Source organism: Perna viridis, chromosome 4 (assembly GCF_037379345.1).
Source record: "Perna viridis isolate PV_CMFRI_1.1 ecotype Kerala chromosome 4, ASM3737934v1, whole genome shotgun sequence".
Lineage (NCBI taxonomy): Eukaryota > Metazoa > Mollusca > Bivalvia > Mytilida > Mytilidae > Perna > Perna viridis.
In genome coordinates, this window is record NC_142448.1 from 13,652,661 (window position 1) to 13,678,353 (window position 25,693).

The 25,693-nt window shown below is 32.8% G+C and overlaps 2 protein-coding genes across 4 annotated transcripts in view; one reads left to right on the forward strand and one right to left on the reverse strand.

Moving 5' to 3' along the window:
- LOC148618944 (ubiquitin C-terminal hydrolase 7-like) overlaps positions 1–12,340 on the reverse strand; it is a 52,470-nt gene extending 40,130 nt beyond the window's left edge. The window contains exons 1-4 of one of the 3 annotated variants that reach the window (XM_088578345.1): positions 12,191–12,340; positions 6,832–6,933; positions 5,811–5,913; positions 870–968 (exon numbers count right to left, since the gene is read on the reverse strand). In XM_088578345.1, the coding sequence (XP_088434471.1) occupies positions 870–968; positions 5,811–5,913; positions 6,832–6,933; positions 12,191–12,218 (332 nt within the window). In that variant the 5' untranslated portion in view covers positions 12,219–12,340. Of the gene's footprint in view, positions 1–869; positions 969–5,563; positions 5,575–5,810; positions 5,914–6,831; positions 6,934–11,831; positions 12,129–12,190 lie in introns of those variants that run through there. The other 2 variants (XM_088578344.1, XM_088578346.1) reach the window with 2 other exon arrangements.
- Positions 12,341–12,360: 20 nt separating this feature from the next.
- Positions 12,361–25,693, forward strand: LOC148618945 (HUWE1-associated protein modifying stress responses-like). Its single transcript, XM_088578352.1, has 4 exons — positions 12,361–12,660; positions 15,467–15,538; positions 17,163–17,450; positions 24,096–25,693. Exons 1-4 carry the CDS (start codon positions 12,465–12,467, stop codon positions 24,308–24,310), a joined length of 771 nt encoding a protein of 256 aa, XP_088434478.1. The 5' UTR covers positions 12,361–12,464; the 3' UTR covers positions 24,311–25,693.

Sequence of the window (25,693 nt, forward strand, 5' to 3'; positions counted from 1 at the left end):
ACCAAAACAATGACTACAGTGTAGATAATCCCATCAAACTGAAATTCAAACTAAATCTATTTTATGATACTCAACAACTATACAAAGTTTGCAAAGATCCTTTGATATCTTCTAAAATTGATAATCTGGAAACCATCAGGGACAGACAGATGGAAGGACAATTATGGAGGGTATCATATAGTACCTAACCAATTCATATGACAGGGTATAAAATCAAGAAATCTCACTTTGGAATTTTCTTGCACTAATTATACTCCTCCATGAACATCTACATATGATATCCAACTTTCTTATAAAATTTCATCAAAATACCTTCGCCCTGTAGGATGAGTTGCACTTACCAGGTTATGTCATGTAGAGCCCTTAATTTAGATTGTCTACCTTTGGAGTCCTAGGACAATAATTATATTACTTAATGCACATACACATATGATGCTGAACCTTCTTATAAATTTCATCAAAACCCCATATGTGGTTGTAGGGGGAGTTGAATTTACAAGAAATCAGAGGTTTCATAAAAAACTGGCTACTGTCAAAATGTAGACAGTTCAAACAGTGGAAATGGACGATTCAAAATCGCAATGGGCCCCATCCCCCTTTGAAGCATTTTGAAGGTGTAGACAGTCCATTTTCTCTGTTAAGCCTGTTCACTGAAAAGATAATGAAAGCCCTGCTGAAATGTAGACAGATGAACAGAAGGATCAACAGACATACAGGGGGATTCCTATAAACCCCCAAAGAATTTGTGAATGTATAAAAAGTAACTATCATATAATTATTTAGGATAAATAAACATACAAAGCTAGAACATTGCATATTGCCTATGGAAACTACTCTCAGGAGAAAATAGTAAAAACTTCACCACTTACGTTGAATCAGACTCTCCATTGCACTGTAGAAACAGGCCTAGAGTTTTCTGATTATGTCGTTCAGGGTTCTGACTCCATCGGGGCATGGCTAGAATTTTCCTGAAAAAGAAACAGTTAAGAGTGAAATGCAAAAAATGGTTCCAGTATCAATTAATTGTACTGAAAAGATTGTGATGCACCTATCATTACCACTCTATTTCATAAATAAAGTAACCAACCCTTAAACCAATACCAACCTTCCTTTTGTGTTTTGGACTTGTTACTTAAGTTTTAAACCCATCAACCAAAATCCAAGTTGTCAAATGAAAACAAAGTGATGACTACAACAGTGCCATATCATTAAATGAGCACATTTAAGGTGGTATAATAAAAAGCTGCACTAAGAGCACAAGATACGCCCGTCTGTAAGAATAGCTGATGGTATAAATTTTAGAAAACAATAACCTGATTTCTGATTACCAAAAAATTAGTCTGTATATATAGTGAGCAAAGTTTTTTCTTCAGTTATTCAAAAAGTATAAATGATCTTACAACTATTTGACATGATGAAAGTATACAATAGCATTTAAAAGGGATTCTTTGTTTTTGAACTAGATAAAACTATAATTAACTACAGAATTGAAAACTGGACAAATAATTCATTATGTAATAATATTATTATGAGGTAAGACCTACAGTAAATAGTACAATTCCTTCTAATTCTACTGTAAGGAAGTCCATATTGCCTATATAGACGGGTGTATAAAAAATGCTGAATTTACAGTATCTTAAATAAATACAAGTCATTTGTTTGCTTATATGAATAAAAGTGTTTTGTTTTTATACTGTGCTGATGCAGATTTCAGTGTTTTGGTTTTGTCCAATCCCAACCTGACTTTGGCTGGTGAACAGCTAATACTAGAGCTACATGTTAACATATACTTAATATGTATTGTTATTACTCATATCAAAATATCCAAATGGTTTAGATTAACTATATATCAGTTCAAAACGAATTGACCAAACCGTAATGGACTTCTGTAATGCAATACACATTGTTATACACATGTATACTATAATTGATTCAGTGTTTTTATCTCATGAACAGTGGTCAGATACACATAGATGCTCACACTTGGAGATCTATGATCCTTTATTTAAAGGCACAATCAAAATATAACCAATATCAATTTCTTTTCTTCTCTATAGAAAAAAGTTCACATTCATTAACCCTAATCAAATATCAACATTAGCTTTTAACCATTCTCTTTGTTTTAAAGTATACATTATCCCTACTGTTATAGGCACAGTTTCTTGCTGATAATTGATAGATTGTGACAAACGTAATCAACAGGAATAAAACACATGGACTTGGAGGAAAATCAAAGCACCGGAGCACTGATGGTAAAGTGGAGCAATTAAGGAGTTTTGATAACTCGAATAACAGGATGATCAACAAGATACTGGATCTGTTATAAACTGAAGGATCACATTCATTTAACGTGGAAAACGAAAAAAAATACCACATAAAAATATTGATATTGTTGACTAACACAGTGATTTAGCTAGCGTCCGTCATTTTCGCCATTTACAAAAGGAATTCATAAATGACGAAAATATTTTAGATCGTTTTTGTCACTTAAAATTTGAAAAGTGTATAAAAAAATTCCATTTAAAAAGTATTTCAGATAAATTTTCAACAATTTCGTCACCTTAAAAATAAGTTGTTAAAAACTGTCATTCGAAAGTTACATAATTTCACTTGGCCTAAAGCTTTGACAAGTTTATGACCCCGCGGCAGTGCTTGGTAATTACCGGGTCAACCAGGTGTGAAATACATTCTATTGTTGTTAACCTGGCAAGCCTCATATGTGCATCGTTAATAATCCTTCAAAATAACAACAATTAATTTATCAGTCTTTTGATCATTAGCAGCACAAAGGATTCTCACTTGTCTTCAAACGATCGTTTTCGACTGCCGAAAAAAGCCTCGTGATGACTCGAGACATTTTCGATTTTTAGTACCTTTAAAATATAACTGATATATATAATTAATTTAAGGATTAATCGTGTTAAACGATTTCGATCTTTAATGGATGCCGACTGATATTTACTTCGATATAAAAACAAACCCTTCACGAACCTCGCACATATATAGCTATCTATTTTTAGAAATTTAAATGCACACACTATAAAAACAGTGTCTCCCATGCGTGACTGGTCATCTAATGGATTTCAATTAATTTTTACGCAATGCCGGACAATTAGGAAGTATTAATCAACGATAAATATTTCTTTTACAATTCTCTGTCTTCTTGAAACAAAATCACAATGATTACGGACTTCTTCAATTCGACTCATGATCCGGGGTCACAGGTTACTAAAAATTACTACCGAGCTGTAAGACATCACGGAGCAACCGCTTACAGAGTTCAAAATGACCTTGCCAATGTGGCCAAGCTCCTTTCTAACTGTCTTGTTTCAGCTTTATCATCTGGTGACCGTGAGAGGGGATTTAGTAGGTACAATCTGATCTAGACCTACATGTACCTTATGAACAGACTTAAGGTTTCATCAGTCTATTCTCTTCTAAAGACCTGTCTCCATCCTTCTAATTTGAGGAGTTTTAGGTTGAAGAGGGCTTTTGAGGTGTGGTGTTTGGGAAAGGACAGGAGGATTTTCTCATACCATAATAGTAGCTTTTGTCAAATAGTAACTATTTCTAGACTTAAAGCATCAAAGCTTTGTCATGATGTAAAAAAAAAACTATTTTTCTAACAGTAATTATTTTATTTTATTATGTAACACACGTTTTCTTATAGAAAATAACAGTTATTTTATTGTAACATTTATTATATTTATTGTTGTGTCTGTATCTGTAAACTTAAAATAAAAATAAATATATTAAGCGTGTTTATGTCCTTATATAGTTTATGATAATATTGACTATTTACAAAAATCTGCTGCCCATAATATGTCGTTTGTGCTTTACGCAAAAGTGACTAAAGCCCTCAAAATCATAGCTAAAACCCTGCTAATGATGTATGGTGATAAGGCATATTAAAACGATCTGCTGGGTAAAGTAGAAAATGGATGGTGGATGATTAAAATAGATAGACGACCTGCTGTGTGCTGCTGAGACTTTGAAGGGGGGGATGAAATGATTGGACTTTTCATATGAACAATCAATTATTTTCTGAAATTTCTGTTATATTGTTAATATATTGTTTATGTTTACAGCGATTTCAGGAGAATTCATTCAATTAAGGTGGGGAGAGTGTAATATGCATGAGGTCTCCTTTTTACTGTAAACGTGGCAATTATAATCTTAAATTTTGGGATGAATCAAGTTCATTAAACATGCTTCAAGCACATGTCCAAAAAACACATATTTGTGATGTAACTATATTTTTGGGGTTCCGTATTAAGAAGAGTCAAAATGCATGTGAAAAAAAAAAACAAAAAAAAAAACAACATTACCTTTGAAGTGTATTGACAAGTTTGATTTATTATCCAAACGTCAAATATTGATTATTATGGTATATTTTTAACCAAGCAGCATGACACCGTCTTCTATGTTTATGAATGACGTCATTTACATTTACTTTCACTTCCAGGTTTTGGGGATGGCATTTCATAAATTTTCAAGCTAGGTTTAAGTTATATGTTAATCTTGATATGGTTTAATGTAAATGTTGACTCCTAGATTGATAGCAGTTTCGATATTTAATCCGATATTTCAAACCTATAGATATCTGAGACCATGGACTATTTGTAGTGACATATTTCACCACTTCACATAGCAACAACATTAATGGAAATGCTAGCCAATTAATTTGAGTTTTATAGAAAAAGAACGAGTTCATGGAAGAGAACCACAGGGATCTTTACACAACTATGAAATTAAATTAGGGACATATCATGAGCCAAGGTTCCTTTGTTTGCTTACATGTAATCATTATCATGAGCCAGCGTATGAATAATTTCGAAGGTATAAATACGGAGCAAGTTTGTCGAACATGGAGATTGCATTTGGCTGCAGTGCTGTCAACATCATTTGAAATACAAGGAAACAGCCATAGGAAGGACTTCATGCAGCAAGAAACCATCATTAATGCAATCTCCCACCACACCAATAGTGTCGTTTGACGTTTATTGCGTTTTACAATATCATACGTTATTTTCCGCCAATATAGGAGCACCACCGGAGGAATTTAATGGGAACCTGACTTTGATATGAGTGAAATACAAGCGTTATTTATGGTGAATAAGAAATACGATGGGACTTTAGGACGTATGGTTAACATTTTAAGGATCATTTGATGTGGAAAAGGAACTATGAACTATTAACTTTAGTTGATGAATACCGTTAGTATTACATTTGGACTAGGATGAGGGCAACATAACAAGCCACACAAGGCATACATTTTATCAAAGACACAGAAACTGCTATCACTAGGAGTCAACATCATTCTGTTATATATCCTGCTGAATAGAACACACATTTATTGCAATAAATGAATCGTTTATTTTTAATTAGTTTGTTCTACATCCATATGCCTACAGTATACACAGAAACATAATATTTAAAACCGAGAGCCATCTTATCCAACGGACCACTCGCCATACCTGTTACACTACTACAAGTATTTACCAAGGCAATTTCTAACCATACAGGATTGACTAAATCACTGTGACCTAACATAAGTATTTACCAAGGCAGATTTCTAACAATACAGGATTGACTCAATCACTGTGACCTTGAACAAGTATTTACCAAGGCAATTTCTAACCATACAGGATTGACTAAATCACTGTGACCTAAAACAAGTATTTACCAAGGCAGATTTCTAACAATACAGGATTGACTCAATCACAGTGACCTACAATAAAAATTTATCAAGGCAGACTTCTGACCATACAGGAATGACTTAATCACTGTAACTCAAAATAAGTATTTACCAAGGCAGATTTCTAACCATGCAGGATTGACTCAATACACTGTCCTTCATCTTGCTAACATTCTCAAAGGTATGACTGAATGTAGCTTCTGCTCTACTCTCATCTTAAATGAAATAAGAATAATTGATGGCACATAAAAAAAAAACAGTTCTGTTATCAAACATCAAAACCCATATTTGTTTCCATTTATCAAACCAGAAAAGATGTGCACTATGATAAGACAAACTGTGTAATAGATATTAAGAATCTGACAATGCTGAGATTGCAAGACAGAAAAATCTCAGACACTCATGGGTAAGGTTTCAAGTTCTCGAATGAAGCTCTGCTGAGTTGAGAAAATTGAAATCTTACTCAAGGGTGTCCGAGATTTCCTAGTCATGCATTTTCTAGTGTGTTCGATTTCTTTTCACTTTTATAATTAATTTCATCATTATTATGACAATTTAAAATGCTCTGCTTGTCAGAATTCACTGAATTTAAGGGATGTCATAAAATGTTTTTATATCATGGTGCCACACAAACATCGCATATTTAATCTCATCTGTGGGCGAGATAAGGATATCTCACATGGACAAAAATAGAAATATGCTTGTCTATTTAGTGACAAAAAAGATTCTTATACAAGCAAACAGCATAAAAGTGATTTCACTTAAAAGAAATTCTTACTCCTCGTTGAATTAAACAGTGTCCTCTTGGGTGTATTTTTAAAATAAACTTATTTAACTGCTGGAGTTTTCAAAATGACATATTGCCTTCAACTTCAGTGTTTTTATTTGTGCTGTTTTAAACTTTGTAGCAAGAAAAAAATATAAGCCAATTCTGCTTCTAATTTTTTTTATTAAGTTATACTTTATTGAGGTTAAACAAAAAAAATCATTTAAGAAAATATACACATGAAAATGGAATAAGAATGTAATCCAGAAAAATTATTTGAAAATGATAAATTGCAGGTTTGTTAATTACATTTCTTAATGTTATTAGTCAAAAATACTAGTTTAAAGTACATTTATGTTAAGAATACCTTCTGCCATATCATCATCTTGATTGTTAGGTCCTTTTTCATCATCCAAATCACCATTGACAGGGGTCATGTTGGCATCCTCTGTTCGATCTTTCTCCTCCTCTGCAATACCATAAACATAATGTAATTCTGCATTTGGATATCATTCCCCAACCCAATCAACCCCCACTTTAACCCACTAAGATTGAGAAAAAAAATTGCACAGTAAAACATGAACAATGGCAATGAGAGTTTGTCAAGGCATGTAAACTATGCTTGATTTGAGAGAAGCCAGCAATTTCTTTCTAGGAATCAGGTGATTTTTGTCTGCTAACAAACTCTGATCACATCCCTGCATGTTTTGAATTTATATTTTGGTCTTAGTTACATTTTATTTATACTTTTTCCCTGTATGTTGTTAAGGACTTAGTTGCTCATTTTCTGACATGTTTTGTCTGTGGGTGATGTTTTTCAATGATTTATGTTCAATTCAACAGTTTACCTGTAACTATAAGTGTATGTGATGATGATTTGTTGATGTAACAAAATAATTCTATTTTTACGAATGTTCAACCTGGATTATATTGTAACAATGTGTCAAATTTATTCTGCAACTCATGCAATGAAGAGTGTATCTGTAGGCAATATAAATGATGTGATTTTGTTTGTATTGAGTGTTGAAAAAACACAACAGAAGAAAAATTTCAGTAAAACTTTACTATATTTCAAAGATATCATTAGCAGTATGCAAGAATGGTGTACCTAGGAAAAACTTGACAAATTCTTTAACAAATCACACCAGGGGACAGGCTGGCTGAGTGGTCAAGAGTAATCAATGAAACCAAGATTCTAGTGGAAATCAAAAGAATATAACCAAGGAACAAAGTGCAGACAGGGAAAACCGAAAAACACTACACAGAAAATCAAATAAATAAAATAATTTGTACAAAGCAACATAAGTAAATGAGAAACTCAGACTCCACTAAAAACTGAGAGCATAGACCAGGTGCACAGGTAGGGTAAACGTCTTCTGTTTTTCTAAAAACACCTGCATTATTGCTCATAAAAAGTTGTCCTGCGAGGTAGACAAAAGAGGGAAGGAAAACTATGACATGTTGAATAAATCGGTTTTCCTGGTGCAGATGGATACAACGAAACATTCCATGAATTCATTATGCAACCATAAAACTTCTGTAGTGATGACTTCAATCTTATAGTTACATAACCCTGTTCCAGAAGCAGAACTGTAAGAAGTCTAGTGCAGTACAAAAAGTCAGCTTACTTACAAGCTCTGGCACAACGTACGAGTCGTTATATATTGAAAACTCCGTACGCTGGTGCTGAAGGGATGTTGTTGCCACAGTTGACAAACCGAATGAAAAGTCATTGAGTTTGTCCTATAGTTAAGTCAATAGATATCCAGTACCATCAACCGCTAAGTGTACATCTAGATACGAGGCAGACTTCATAGTGTCTGTAGTTTCCTTTACAGGGTTTGACATTAACGGTTGCCCGATTGCCCGGGGCAAGTAAATCGCCAGTCTGGACAAGTAAAAACGACATCAAAGTTGCCCGACTGGGCAAGTGAAAAAAATTTGTGCCCAAATTACATTATTTCTGATCATCGCAGCTCTAAAACATCGAAAATTACTTCTGTATAGTTCGCCGTTCTTCCCGACCTTGCTGACCTAGATTATCATTGGATAGTTTTCTGATTTTCCCTTTGCCAAAAATAGATCGTATGATATTAATGTCGACCAATCGGATGCGTCCAATTGTACATCTATTTTTGTTATCCAATTGAACATCGCGATTTATTTATGGAATTTCTTACTTTGGAAAACTGTATCGAAAACTTCGAAAATATGAGAGAAAAAGAGAAATAAAATTCTATTGAAGATAGTTATTGTTATCCATTTGTTAAACTAAAGATGTGAAATAAAAACTATGGGCAAGTATTTCAATATTTCGGGCAAGTGAATCACATATGTCACTTGCCCGACTGGACAAGTGAATATAAAAGTTAACGTCGAACCCTGCTTTATTTCAAGTTCTTTGGAGTAGTCTACTGTACATGTAGATGCGATACATATATGTTTATAAAATCCCCAAAACTAAGATTGTTTAATGATAGTACATCATTTATATAACAGAAACTGAGATCAAAGGATCTGATTTAACTATGTCCCTTCCTTTGAATCAGGTGAGCTATACACTCAGTCTCGTTAGACTGAAGGAATAGGTCAACTAGCAGAGGAGCACAATTTGTTCCCATTGGAATGCCACACTGGACATACATGTCGTCAATAAAATATTCTAGCATTTTGAAAATATCTTTGGTATACTTTAGAATATGATCTGGAAGTGTACAAAGTATGAGGAATCTCTACCAAGTACTACATATCTGTGTCTAGGTGTACCATATTTTTAGGAGTAACGATGTATAATGTTTTCGAGTCAGGAATTTAATTGAGTATGGGGGGAAAAAGTATAAAGAATTGAAAAATCATGGGTTGTAAGGCAATTGTATTCTAATTATAATCTTGAATTCAGGGTATCCAGAAGATCTTTCTAATTTTGCAGGATCAACATTGAATTAATACCAATATAGAAGTAAAAAGTGACGTGGTAGGGCTAGAGACCCTCTTCGACAGCTACGAAGAAACACTGGACTTCAAATCACCAGGTCAAGAACACTATAGGTTCAAACCCCATGTGTCCGGGTTTCCAGGCAGCTACCCAAGCCCGGGGGTTTCACCAATTATCCAGCCTGAAATGTCAGGCTTTTCTCCCAACAACCTTTTGACTATATAAGCAGCTCACATTTGCCAAAACGGTCGTAAATTTAGCCATCGGTAAAAAACTTTACAGATCTTATGCTAATTGTTGTTTATGCATGCATGTGTAATCATAGATGCAGGTTTTGAAATTTATATTGGTCCGCTAGCCAGTGTCTAGTAAAATCTGTCGTGGTCTAGCAAAATGCTTTATTGTACCGGTCCAGTGGTCTAGAAGAATTTTCCAGAGATGTACCCAGAATTAGTAATTTCATAACGCCAGTCTTTAAACGGTTAAGGAATTTGAGTGGCATATTTCAAACATACATTGCTATTGATCAATGTCAAGGTAAACCAAATCGGAACTTCTCAGCCTTTCTCATAATAGAAAGGTAGGTATTTGAAATTCGGAAAATTAAGCGAGTAGTTCCAAAAGAAAGTAAACAAGTGGCGACACTTTGAAGACGTATCGAAACCAACCCCTCAAAAACTACCCTCCAATGAAATAAGGGAACAAAAATAAAGTGTATGATTCGACAAAGAGGCGCCGAACATTTCAGGTTTCATTACAAATTGGAAAAGGGATAGATGTATCTGGTATTGTAAATATTGTCGTGATAACGCTAGTAGGGATGGTGGTGGCAAACTTATAACCGAAACAAAAAACTTAAAATGGGACACTTGACTGGCACCAGAAGACTAAACAACACATAAAGGCTAGTGATATCCACCATGCCATGAAAGCTCTTAGTCTGAATTTGAATCTGACTTGACTTTCAGCTAGACACAGATCAGATGATAAATAAAATTGTGTTCACTGTTGCATTTAAAATTGTTGAGTCACAGCAAGTTAATCAATTGAAAGTTTGCAGCCTTTCAATTCTAAGATAATATTTTATGTTGTTCCAATGCCTATTATCTGGCATCATTTCTATATATTCATTTTTAAAAATTACCTTCTTAAAAGATTCAGACTACAAAGCAATGAAAAAAAAACACAACAAAAATGAATGAAATGCCACTTTTTATTAACAACAAACCACATTGTGTTATTCAATTAAGGTTTCAGTCAAGGCTATGAAATCAGGTCTAGTGGCTTGTTTTCAGGTCTAGGTTTTTTTTTGGTCTACTAGACCTGTGGTCTAGACAAATACAGTATCTAGACCAATTCTGATCCCTACAGATGTTAAAGGAGAAGACTATGTTATTGTGCAAGTCATAAATACCAAAACCAATCTGTTAAATGTTCAAGAAAATTTGATTGAAACAAAATAATTTTCTTTTCTGAACTAATTAATTGTGATTTGTAATTAGGGAATTTTAATTTCCCATCTAAGGAAAATCTAATGTCTACTTCTGATGAATGTGTGTTGCTGGTCAAAAACTTTTTGAATAGGCCCATTTTTCCTTTATCATTTGTGTAAATGTAAGCTTGACAAGACAGCATGTTTTGATGATTAGATAAACAGGATCGTAAAAATATTTACAGAATATTCTTTGTTTACATATTATATGCAATGCTTGTATTAGTACCAAACCGACTTAGTGACGTTGCAAGCTAATTGGAAGATATCTGCAAAAATCAATATAGTCTGCTTATGATCTTCCCTCAGATAGGAGTTCTGCACCATGGCTATCCACATTTCAAAGATTTCGAATTTTGCATAGCATTGAACATTTAACAAAAGTGAATTTCGCATTAAAGTTATCAATTTTTGTTTACATGGGTATGATTTTTCATAAGACCCTAACTGAATGCAAAGGTGGTTTTTCCCTTTAAATAAAATTTACTGTTACCTTTACCAGCAATTGAAAACTTGAATCAATAGTCACATGATTTCTGACTTGTCTTCAATAAAAATCATTGACTCTTTTACATGCCTAACTTCTATTTATGTCACTTTTTATGGATATCGTAAATATTCCAACAGGACAGGAGAGAAAGTCAAAAGGAAGTCATTCCACCTTGAGGAAAATAAATACAAAAAAAAAATGTTTGGCTTAATTTAAGTTCTTAATTAACCCCAACATTACAGTTACTCATGTTCTGATTAAGAAGAAAATTTACTTGAATAAGCAGATAATTGCATAGATTTTGGGTCAGTAGAAATAACATTTGTACAGCAGTAGGCATGTCGTATGCAGTAACTGAACTTCTCCACTAACAGGATGCAAGCTTTCTACTTAATTTTAAGCATTTATTGTACGTATGATTCCTACGATTTTTATTCAATTCGGACCCACCAGTTTTAGTATTGTTTTCCATCTCAACATCGTTTCCGACATTTTCATTTGATTGTGTTTTTCCGTCTTTCACATGGTTCATAGTGCTGTGATTGGAAGTGACCGTACGCGATTTATTGCGATCTCGCCCTGGTGTAGACGGACTTTTTGGCGGAGCGGCCACTTTCTGCTTGCTTACAACCGGCCCTATGTCTGCAAAATTATCCCCATTGAAGGGGAACCACAATAGGCATAATCTTCAACTAAAATTCTTGATGATATGCCGTTTTTGCGAATAAAAATAAACAAGATGGCGGTAGAAACGGGGCAGCATGGGATAGCTTTTTTTGTCCCCAGTTTCTGGCTTATTGATGCATTACCATTATTACTGCTAACTTTTGCAGTCATTGTGTAATGAAAACAATCCTCTTTTAGGTGAAGACCTGCATCACATGGTAAAGGCGGGTTATTTGGAACTCACAGTATTTCCGGCGCGCGACTTCGTTACAATTCGGTTATTTTCGTCACAATCAAGAACGCATGTGCAGACAGATATTTCCGGTTTCTCAAAGTGAATTGCCAGCTGAAATCTTGATTAGCAATGTAAAAAATAAAGAATTTTGTGTTTTTGGACCCCATAAGTAATTACTTAAGATGTCTAACGAAGAGAGTGATGAGGGAAATCATTCACCAGACCACTGGATGAACAGTTTCGAAGTAGAATGTTTAGAAGAATTGGATTCTGAACCCAATATGGAGGATTGTCTGAGAAACCAAAGGGAATACGCACAACAAAAACTTTGGTCACAGTTTCAAAATTCTGCAACTTCTGTTGCTCAACTTTACAAAGGTAAAATTTTCTTATAGAAAATGATAATTTTTAGCCTTCATTCTTGTATTGCGTTGCTGAATAGACTCGAGGAAAAACAGTTCGTTGCTCTGTTTTGATTTGACAGCCCTTGTGACTTGTCTGATTCTAATTCATGTTAAGACCGATGATTCTATCTTGAAAACCATAGGCTTTAAAACAACTTAGTATGAGTAACAACAGACACTAATTAAAAAATGCTGGTGTTTTTTTGTACAACTACTTATTCATACCCTGTAGGCTGTACTGTGAATGAATGGTAGCAAAAATAGAGCACTTTGTAAACAGTAATAATTATTTTTCTACTGCATTAAGTCATTATAAGAACTGAAGAAAAAACCTTAAAATATGGTTAAATTTTTTGCATAGTGTTGTCTTAAACAATTTCATAATGTACATTTTCAATTTCAGTTCTCAAACTTAATGAAATTTTGACTGACAGTGACACAGTTTTGAAGAAATTTGTAAAACACACCAAACTGATTTTTTTCAATTTAAGTTAATAGACATTTTTTGACAGATACATGTAGTATTGTCAATTCTTATAATATGAGAATTGTCTTTCTTCTGCAGACTGTGAGTTGAGTCAAGTTCTGCTCTACATTTCTTATTATAATTTTTGATATTTATATGATTTATATGGATTATGCAATGCCTAAATCAGCAAGCACCGTGAGCTTTATCACACCTGTACTTAAATGTTTTTCCAAAATCCCAGCGCCATCCCTCTTTTCCCTCGCTTTCAAAAATGGTCAATAACTTCGTAGCACTTTGCCATGCTTAACAATTTTTAACCTTTAAGAGCAACTCTAGCAACATCCTTTTCAGTTTTAGCGGGTCAGATTAATTTATACAGATACCAATAATATTATAGTTCTCCACAAAAGTTTGGAATATTTTGCACATATCATGTGACATAAACAAAAATCAGACTCAGCTGACAGCTGTAAAATTTTGATAAAGAAAACAATTGCCTTTCCTACATGTATTTGGGTAATACATTCAGAGTTCTGAGGTGGGTTAGGTTCATGATGACAGCAGTGGATATACATGTACGTCCACATTTTCCCCAAACTTTTTAATAACACATCATATTCACTTCTTTTAATAAGTAAAGAAAATGAGCTGAAAAGATAAAGTTATATTTACTGAAATGAATATTAACCTTTATATTTTTATTTATTTGATTTAAGGAAAGATGAAAAATTTTCTCCGTATGGGCAGTCTTTTTTATCCTGGACATAACTTTTTTTTCATACAAAAAATGTAGTATACTGGTGAACCTTAAGGGAAATAAAGATAGGACATGCAATAATGTAACTGTAAAGCTCACACTGCTTCATGTGCTTGTTATTATTTCAAGAACAAGCCTCCCATCATTTAAGTTACTTTCAATTGATTTTGTTGAAGGCAAAAATGTTTAAATTGTAAAATTGAACGCATGCACCTTCGAAAGCATCTTTTAGGAAAAAAATTGTTTTGATTTGCTCTATTGTTCTTCAAAACCAAAGAACACTAAGACATACCATTGTTTCTGTTTTCAGATTTGTTCTTATTAAACAAATGTAATTTTAACTTAATAAAGGATACAAATGTAGGTTGAATCTACAAGTTTTCCAAAGGACAATAGAAAGTCACAATTTGGTAATATGAATTCATTAACTTCTTATGTACATGTATGACAACTTATTGATCATTTAAAATGTACAAAATGTACGTTGTATTGAAACAAAAAAAAAAGAACTGCTGTATCTTTGTCATATTTTATTGTATTATATTTTATAATATTTTATAAATACTGGCTTTGTAATCAAGCAATTCCATGCCTAAGTAAGAACAACTACTTGTACATCAATGTTGTATGCAAGTAGACTTTTTAAATAGGTACTTATGTATACACTGGGTAGTACTGTACATTTTCTAATAGCTGTCTGCTAACAGTTAGGTTCTACTTTTTAATGAGATCAATCTGACAAAACAATCAAAAATAGACCTGATTTTATTATACACTAAATTTTTTACCATTGAATATACATTATTAATTTAATTTAATTGCTGGATTTTATCTTTATTTGATGTCAGTCCTGGAATTTAATCACACCTTAACATAAATTATTCATGAAGTCCAAAAAAAAACATTGATAGGAGATTCAATTTATTCATTTAAACCAGTGGAAAATGTCCCTAAAATACACCCAAATGTGTCCTAGCCACTTTTTAAAAACAGTAAGCATTTTAGGGTAAGGTTTTATTTTGATTTGCAAGTCATTTCTGTTCAGGGTTACATGTATGCTTATGATATCTATAGAAGAAATTTCCCCCTGCTTAAACTCTTGTAAAAACAAAGATTGAAACATTCAATTAGGCCAAATAAGATATGTGTGGTTCTGGTCATCTCTCTGAATATATTATGGTCAGTAGGTCATAATTGAAAAATGATGTAAACATAAATTACAACATTGACCACAAGTCAATCTTCAGAATCAGGAAACATCAACAGGCTATACGCTTAGGCTTTCAGTTGTCCCATGGCCATAGCCTGCAAGCACGTGTGCAGCCATTGTTGTTTACTATTGTAAACTAAATACCAAATCTTCTCCAGAAAAGTTACAAAGTTACAATGTACAAAAAAAGTACATATAACCAGAAGTGGGTAGGGTTGGTTGGTTGGTTTATTTATTTTTCAACAAAAAATAACTAGGGTTGGTCACGTGACTGGAACCACATTTACTTTTTTTGTGTATGTGCAAAAAATGTGATTTAACTTGTGTATGCTTTTCTCTTTCAGATAGAATTCAAGGGCACCCACTATGGGTACCATTTCAGAATGCTGCAGCATCAGTAACACACCTTTATAAAGGTAATAATTTTATAAGCTTTATAATGTTTGAAGGGGTGACAATTTGTTGTTGATAATTGATTTTTTTTGTTGTTAATCAACTTGATTTTGTTTTGTGTACACAGACTTCCCTAAATTGTCTGTCCAGACTGTTCAGGAGAAAAAGGTGGTTCAATGTGCAGCCAAAAAAAATTTCTTTAAATTTGTACATGTACAATACTGTCAACACTAATTTTAATTTGTCCACCCAACACAATAGAGTCACAGTGTCTCCACCAACACAGTGGAGTCATCATTTCTAAATATGCTTGTAATTTAATTCTTTTTTATATCTACAGAAAAAATAATGGTAAAGTATTGGAATGAAGCAATTTTATCTCGGTTTATAATTTTGTGAAGACACAATAGAGGAAAATTGTGACTCCACTGTGAAGATCAGAGAAATTAAAATATAGGTTGATGATTCATGCTCCCAGTTCTTATCGGAATCCGAGTTGCTCATTTACTTTTGTTAGTTTAGTTATTTTATGTTCTTTGTTGTGTACGTCTGTTTTCCATATCTGGTCTTTGTCCCTGGATTACATTGTTTTGATTTCTGCTAGAATTTGGTTCCCTTGATTTCTCTCTCATTAGGGCAATGTCTTGTTCAGTCTTGCAGAACTTTCAGATTGCTGACAACTTTCAGAAAGTCTGTGTACAACAACATAACTAGTTTAGCATATGTATCTATTAACTTTCTTTAATTAGTTCTATATTTTAGTACAATTGTTTATAAGCTGTTAAGTTATGGTATCAGAACTATCTTGTCAAAAGGTCTAGTTACTTCACTAGAAACATAAAACCATATATGCAGTGTTCTGTTGGAATACTTCTTAGGCCAACCACATGTTAATTTGTTAAAACTTGTACTAGTATACATTGCATATGAAAATTATAGATTAAAAGCAAACCACCACTGCTCAGTTATTTTTGTGTTTAATGAAAATCTAGCAAGTCAATGTTCTGTGATCTATAATATAATACTTATACATATGCAGCATGAGCTAAAGAAATTAATAATTAACTGTTTTTATTATACCATTATACAGTCACCTTGACTGTAAGTCCACCCGTCAGTACATCAGTTACACTTTTCTTTAACAAATTTCTCGGCTTCTAAGGAGAAAATACTTAGATTTTAAAATACATGTATTGATTTTGCATGATGACTTGTACTGTGTCTCTCCTTTCAAAGTTCTTTGCTTATGAGTGAGCTTTAAAAAGGGACCAATAACATTTTTATAGTTCCTGGTTTTGGGGCAATTGTTTCAGTGAAAGTATTCAGATCTATATGAAATCTTACCTTTAGGTTCCATACCACAAAAGGAAGGATATAGACATTTAATGGGGTTTACCTTTACCTTTAAGGGACTAAAATAAGTGTTTTCTTGAACTTTGTATACATGTTCATGTAAATATCTGATTTCTTATCATTTCTAAAAAGTTTCAACGTTCTTTTACCATTTTCATCGTGGTCAGACTTAAATGTTACATTACCATCCAAATACATGTAAGTTGTATCCCTCCATGTCACAACTTGTCATTTGACCACTGTGGTCATATCAGTCTAAACCATGTGAAGCATTTTATTCTGATGTGTTTACAGATAGTGTAGACTCACTGGAGACTTGTGTAGATGTTGGAATTCAAAGAGGAAAACAAAACAGAACTAGAGACATTATTTCCTGGGTAAAGAAAAGGAGGCGACATATTAGGAGAGAAGACTTAATTGCATTCCTTTGTGGAAAGAATCCTCCAAATCGACACCGTTCAAAACATAGTCATAACCGGACTTTAGAAAGATCACATTCGCCAAGAGTGAATAATGTGGAAGCTATCCAACAAAATTCTGAACCTGATTTACAGGCTTTCAGAGAGGCCATTGCATTGCAAGGTAAAGAATTTTCGACGAATGTACATGTACCAAATTTAATGGTATTAAATGTACATTATTTATTTAAAGAATGTTTTTACTTTTTTATGAGGTTATACAAAATAACCTTGTTTGCCGCAAGGATGGGCATGATTAGTTTCAACAGTAATAGATTACATGTGTTATTTTCATGTAATTGATTAATAATCAATTACACTAGTTTATCAGATGTAATCCATTACAATCAATTACTTTTAAAGATGTAATTGATGATTACTTTCAATTACTTTTTATTACATGTCTCGGAAAATAACAAAAATGCTAAACATATTTGTATAGAGAAAATATTTATACTGTTTCAATTGGCAGATCAAAGTGAAGTTAGCATATTGACAGAACTTAAACTTCAGAGTTGCATTTTATCATTATCATTATGTGAAAATTGTCATCACAATGTTGGGTGTCAGACTTAAATTCTACAATTCTCAAGGTGTCTTTCAATTTCAACTCTACTTCTTCAAATATTCTAATTAAATGTTAAGTTGAGAATTGTTTCCCAGAGGGTGTTCAGGGGCTGCTCAGGCTTCCAAAATTCTGCTGCCAGAAAAATTGCCAGCTGCCATTTTTTGTCCCCAATTTTCAGAAATCAGAGCCAAAGGGTGCCAAAAATATGATAGTATTAAGTCTACTGATGAATTATCTTTGTCAGTTCATCAAAATAACTGCTCAATATTCATGACATACATGCATGCACCAAGATTCACTCTTGATGCATGTATAAAGCAGGTTTTTAGCTCTAGTCTGTCACTTTCATATGTATAAAATAATAAAGTATTACTCCAGAAACAGGTATTTTATTTTATCAAGATCTTTATATAACTATTCTCATATAGTCCCTGATTTTATAACATGTTCACCTTTGTCCTTTATGGTCTAATTTATCTTACATATATAATATAATTTGATTTTTTTTATTTTTAACAAACTTGATTCTTTTTTTCAAGTGATAAAATTTCTAGCAAATTACATTTTGTACCATGGACCATTAATTTTGTCCCTGTGTAATTATGTTGATATCTGAGTAGTATTTCCTTAATTAGATTTTGGGAATCCCCATTCTGTTTGTTTACTGATTTTCCCGCCAAAAAGGTCACATGGCAAAAGTGTAAACAAATGTCATCCATTTTCTTTTATCAATTCTTTCATTTCGAAGTGTTTAGACACTTCCTGAGGGGATAATTATTGTTAATTGGATTTAATGTATTCTGTTATTAGGTAAGTCTGTTTCTGAATGTATCACAGGGCTGTAAAGCTTGTACATGTATGTAGCCACCTGCACATGGCCATAATTGTGTTTACCTTTGACCAGATGATGAGAGTTTTGATTGGTTCAATAATACATTTATATTTGATTGACACCTCCCATGAGGATATTGTAAGTCACAGTCGTCTGGTCTAAATACCTTTAATTGCCTTCAGTCGTTAATTGGTCATGGAGAGGTTTAAAAAATTGTAAAAAGGGTGAAATGAAACAAAATTTATATATGTGAGTGAAGTCGAAACTAACCATTGATTAGTCAGGGAGAACGCCCACAAAATCAATAAAAAATTTATGATCTCCAACAGAAAAATCTAAGATTTGTGTAAGGTTTTTGGTTAGAATTACTATATTTTCTTTTAAAAAATGTGAAATAACTAAATGTTTACATAAAAGATTTGTTTTTACATGCATACATGCCAACCCTACCGCTTTCAGAAACTTTTCTTTTTCATCTTTATTTAATTCAACTCTACGTTATGGTCGAGTCCATAATGTGACGCCTTTGCCATTACTGGGGGAGTTTAATATAGGGGAGTAAAACGCATGTCCAACATAGTATACGTATACCCCAATCTTTTCATTGGTTATTTTAATACATATGCACCAATTAAAAAAAGTTCATTGGCGCACTAGATTTTGAACTAAGAAAAATCCCTGATACAATACAAAGATTGGGGATAAAGCCCCAGAAATGCTTGTATTTTGTTTTTGGTTTTTTTTTCTTTCAAAAATATGTGCAGAAGGATGCAGCATTTTTCTTCATTGTAGAAAAAAATCTGGGAGATGGGCAAATATTATGAACAAAATGGTAAGTTGTCACTCTCCTTATCAGGTGTCTTTTATCCTCCAAAATGTGTCCAGGATGCAGCATTGTGCTTCCAGGATAAAAACATTTTCTGGGGGTGGTGGCAAACCCCTCCCTACCACTTTTGGTTCCAAAAAGGTTGGCATGTATGTACATGTATGTAAAAATCTCCCATATAAGACAGTGCCTTTGGGGGGGTGTGATATATCCCACATGAATTGCTACAAATGTTTACAGGTTTGCATATCTCTGAAATTAGTGTTAAAGATTAACATTCAGTTAAAACATTTATGAAAAAAAACAGTTCCAAATTTTATTGGAAATGCCAGTTAATTTTACATCATGTTATCTTTGAGATTGAGTGTATTGTACTATTCACAAGTATCAAAAACCTTCAGTGCTAACAGCACTTTGATTTTACTTTTTTGATGAATTTCTTCTCCACCTCAGGCCTGGCAACAGTCTCAGTGGTCAGCAACTCTATATGTTTAAGTGAGACCCTCACTTTCCCCAAATGAACTCAACTAACTGCTGTTGTTCAGATTCAGATTGGTTGTAAACTTTTACAGTTCCTCACCATAAGTTGTGATTATAATATATTCATAGCGTATTTACACGAAAAATATTGGAATGAAGATTCCCTAATAAATATACAAAAATGAGCTGAATTATAGAAGTGTTTTAAGTTTTAATATACATCTACATGCATTAAATATATATATAAAAGATTATTTGTATTAAAGCAAGTCACTATAAACATGTAATATTAAATATAGAGATCTGCTTTTCTCTGTGAATTAGTATAACCAGAAACTAAAAATTAAAGTCCATTATAGTTAACTGGGGAGGCAAGAATAAGCTTCATGTCTCAATTTCAAAGCATAGTCAATAAACTTACCTACTTTACTGTGGAGAACATTTGATTCTGTATCTAAAAGAAACTTAAGTTTTGAATACTAGGCCACCTATTATAATATTAAAAATTATTTCGGTAATATTTTATGTTAATATTGCTGTAAGTAGAACATACCAATGAAAAATGGTATTCATGCTCTATTTGATTGTAGCTACATAATTTACAGAGTCTTTGTTCCCTTGGTGTGCCACTAAATCTGTAGACCCTACAGTTCTTTATTGCAATTGTTTAAAGTTCTGTAAATATGAAATTCCTTTTTTTCTTATTGGAGAAATTGACTTTTTATACCCTGCCACACAAAGCATTGAGGTATTATGTGAAACCCTCTGAAAAGTTTCATGTCTGTCCATCTATTCAACCCCGACAGTTTCCTTTTTTTTGAAAATTTGTACACTTGTTAAGTTCCATGGAGTACATGTAAAGTTTAATTTTTAGCGAAAATAGATTATCCTAAATGTACTGGTAGTTTTTTCGAATTAGGCCATTTTTAACATTTTGCCATCCCCCTTTTTTTCACCATTACATGGCAGGGTATCACTTTATGTTCCTTTAATACCTTATTTTTTCTTCTCATGGGTTATTCTGATTGATTCAAGGTTTAATTTTAGTCTATGTGAAGTTCTGAAAGACAATACTACATGTAAAGGAAGGTTGGTCTTGATTATAGGGATTATGTCCCAACCTTTTATACAATGTGTATATTGGATGTTGTCAGCATCTGATGGTTTTCGTGTCATAAATTGAGTAATAGTTGATTAATCTGTATAAAATTTTTGAACAAAGTTACAAACCACAAAAGGAAATTTGTTATAGATTTTGGACAATGTAGCCTTTAGAATAAGTGGTCTAAAACAAGCATCTCATAGAATTCAGCTAGATGTAAATGACTCCAGTAAAAGCTTAGAAATGTCTATGATATTGTTCTTTAATATTCTGTACCACAACGGTCAGACTTGGTTTGATTTTTTTGGTAAATTCTTAAACTTTTCAGAAATTAGGGGCCTAAAAGGGGGCAAAAACATGCATTTTTCTGATTCCAGACAATAACTTTACTATTTTTAAGTGGCTAATATAGTGAGCGACTTCTTGCACTTGTAATTTCAGTACTATACATTCATATATGATTTGCATAATTATATATTACAACACCACCTCATGCTGCTTATTAGTATTGAAGAACCGTCAATTCTTGCTTCATACGAGATAAAAATGTACATCTGAAATATCAAATGTGTACATGTGCTCTGCATGTGTTTTTTACTTGTATGGGAGCAGGAAGTTTTCAATTAAAGATGAAATGATTGGTTAGCATTGAACTTTCAATAATATTGCTGAGAAGTGCCTAGTCTCCGAATTGTTTTTATTGACAAACAGTTACGAAGTCACCTGATTTTAAACAGAGCATTTTGCATATTATCAAAATCAAAAAGTTTCAGCTCACCAAAATTTGTGATTTTTTTAATTCTGAACCAGGTCCATACATATAGTTATGCAAGGGTTTATGGAGAAAATGAAAAGACCACTGATTTATTGGGCATTTAGTATAGTAGCGTGTTAAATTTGTCTTGATGTTGAAAGCAAGGCAAAATTGGTGACATAGGATATTTGATGATTAGCAACTTTGAAGCTTCAGTCTTTGATTTTAATTTTTGTCCTATTTCAATTTTTTTTTTTACTGATTACCTCATAAAAATCCCTGCCAGGGTTTTTTGGTCAGTTTTCAGATACCTCCTATAAGGGGTCAAAGGGACAACATCCCAAATAATAAACATTTTTATTTTGGGTCTAATTTTGAATTTTTAAAAAAAAATTTATTATTTTTTTTTTTTTTTTGATTCCTGATGAAAATCTCTGCCTGCATTTTTTCTATTGAGATTTCAGATATCTTTAAGTTTTTGAATTATATGGGAACAAAGGGGCAACACTCCAAAAAAATTATTATTTTTTGGTCTGATTTTGAAAATTGTTGATTGAATCTCAAGTTTTGTGCTGTATTATATCTGAAACTAGTTAATGTTTCTGCAATTAAGTGTATGTCCCTATGTTTAAGTGTGTCAAAACCTAATGTTGTGTCTACACTTGCCCAAACTGTTTAGGGTATGATTACTGTGGTTGTATTATGCTGTGCTCCGCTAGTCTCTTTTTGGGAACTAGGGTCAGAAAACAATTATTTCATATAATTTAACTATATAAATGCATTAAAAACATATGAATGTCTAATTATGGCCCACAATAGTACATATCACTCAGGTCAGACGGGTTGATTTTTGGGGTAAACATGAATCATTAAGGAATGAAGGGGACAGAAACAGGCAATTCCTGATGTCTGGACAATAAGTTGATCATAAGTAAATGGATCTCTATGAAATTGTACAAGGTATAATATATTTGTACCACCATAGGAAGGCTCAGGGAGTTCAGGAGTTTAGGGTAAAGAAGGGCCAGAAACAAACATCTCTTTATGCCTTTACAATATCTCTGAATTATCCTTAAATTAGTATTGAAATAAAATTATGTTTATTGTCATTTCAAATATTTAGTGTATGTTGTTTCTTCTTATAGTTACTATAAACATACTAATTTTTTCGGTGGACAGGAAGTGGCAAAAAATAGAACATGCGAAATTGATTTTTAACACTGTATAATGCTAATCATTTTTTGAATCCATGAAAATTGATTGGTTTGGTTGGTTGTTGGGGTTTAACGTCCGAGCAGCAATATTTCAGCTATATTCAGACGATGAACATGAAATTGATGATAAAATGAACATGAAATGATGATGAAATGAAAAAGGAATGGGACACAAGGACAATGGGGTCGACAAATTTTGATTGCCACTGGAAATAGGGAGAGGTGGGTAGGGTTGGGCAATTTAGCCTCCTGTGGCGGAGCCCTATGGTTCCTACTCCGGGAGAATACCACAGTAGGGTTCTTTAAAGTGTGAGGAACGTGGCATCTTTCCCAACACGGTGCACCACTATGGTTTGCGGTCAGGTTTTCTGTATTATAGCCTGACAACCCCAGCATGTAACACACCAGGGGTACCCCATTCCACCACCTGGGGCACACATCCCAGTTGTTCTGTGGGCAAAGCGCCCTAGCCCCCGGCTAGGGTTCTGAGCACTATTTAGTCGCCTTTTACGACAAGCTTAGCGCTGCTGCAGGCCTATTCTTTAAACACCCGGACCTGCACGGGGCCATGAAAATTGATACCCGAGAATATGCTTACTTGACAGAATCTGTGAAAAAAATAGTTACCGTGAACATTGATACGTTTAGAGTACTTAAGTAATGAATGTTATAATTTTTTTTGATCTATGAAAAAATAACCTCATTCATGTGGTGCACACTAATTTCAAGTGTGCACCACAGGCATTGAGGTTTTTTAAAATAGTCAGAAAAAAAAATAACAGTCATTCATAATAATTTAATTTTAGTATCAAAATTTGATGAGTAAGTCATTTAAAATGGTTGATGACATTATAGTCACATTACAAAATTTAGTCTATGAGATGAGGACAAAATTTTTTATCCAATCAGAAAGCATGTTACTTCTGAAATTAAATGATATATTAATTCCTTTGATGTTTGTTGTTTCCTATTAATACCTATCTTATTTTCTAGGTCTGAATGGTGCTATGTCAAATATAAGTGTTGGTTACAAAGGACATTCAGGAGCATCAAATTCTCAACCTATTCCTGGTAGAAATAACCTTGAAGAACTGAATAAATTCATTTTAGATGAATTTGCAAGAAACTATGATTCAAGAAAAAGAACCGCCTCACCGGATCATGTTAAAATGGATTCACCTTCCAGAAAGAAGAGTAGAATGTTTTAGAAAATGTTAATTTAAAATGGTTTATGCAGAATATTTTGCCTCAAATTTGTATTACATTATCTAATATAGGTTAGAATTTTACTGCCTGTTTGGTCTTGATAAAAAATAATGTTGTCATTTTTTTCAACCGTACTTTCATTTATCAAATTACATATATTGCATTTCTCAACAGGTTAATTATTGATGTCAATATTTTGTGATTGTACCAACACCAATTCAGTATGCAAACATCTCATAATAAACTTGTCATTAAAGATAAGTAAATATAGTAAAATATGATCAGTTGTCATCTCTTATTTTTTAGTAGTCAAAATTAATTTTTTATGAATTTCAAAATTTTATCAAAAAGTTAGGTTATTCCATATATTTCATGAAGGTTTGTCATTTTCCATTTTTTTTACTTGACACAACCTTCCTACTGTTTTCATCATATCATATGTGTATAATACAGTAGATATGTAACATGTCTGTAGCCTTCAACCATCTTTGTTTGGCATTTGTTGTCATTTTTAAAACATTAATAATTTTGCCCTTGTGAAAATGGATTATTAAATGAGATTCAGCAAGTGACTAAATGATTCCATACTTCACAAATGTATACAATGATCTTTTCATACACTAGTTGAATCTCTTGTCATAATTAACTTCTTTAAATTTGGTATCTTTTTGCTAATTTGGTTTAAAATAAATTGACAGGGAAGCAAGTTATACTATTTTAGTAAATGCAGCTGGGTCTTACAGTTAAGAAGGTGTTGTTGACAACATACATGTAAATCACATTTCATTCTGTGAAATACAAGAAATTATTTCACTTAAAATTGAGGTAATTCATTGCTGCTAGTGAAAATTTGGGCTTTTCTAGAAATGATTAATTTGATGTTGATGAGAATAGTAATCCATTGTCCTTACATTGTTTGTAGAAAAGCCCAACTTCTTGCTCAATCATAGCATATAGAATCATCTAAGGCTGTGTTCATCATAAATGTGTTGATATTGTAGTGCAACTTTTTGTTTGTTGACTATTGATGTTCAACTCCAGAAAATATTGGAGATATTTGTGTGAAATCATGATGAATTATTGACAAATTTCTTCTCTTCTACTGGTATATCTTTGTTAAGGGCATTACTTACATAGGTCCTAAAGCATTCTAATATGAATTGAAAACTTTCACAACTTTCCTCCGACTCATTTTTGGCTTTTATTTATTTTATGTCAAACATGAATATGAGTATGAGTAATTTTAAAAGTTTTGTAAAACACCAATGAATTATATCAATCGTTTTAATTTTTTGGTATTGTTTAAGTTTTATATTTGTTGTTGAATTGTCTTTTAGCGACTTCTAAGAAATTTTTTCAAACCATAAGATAAAAACTGTAACATC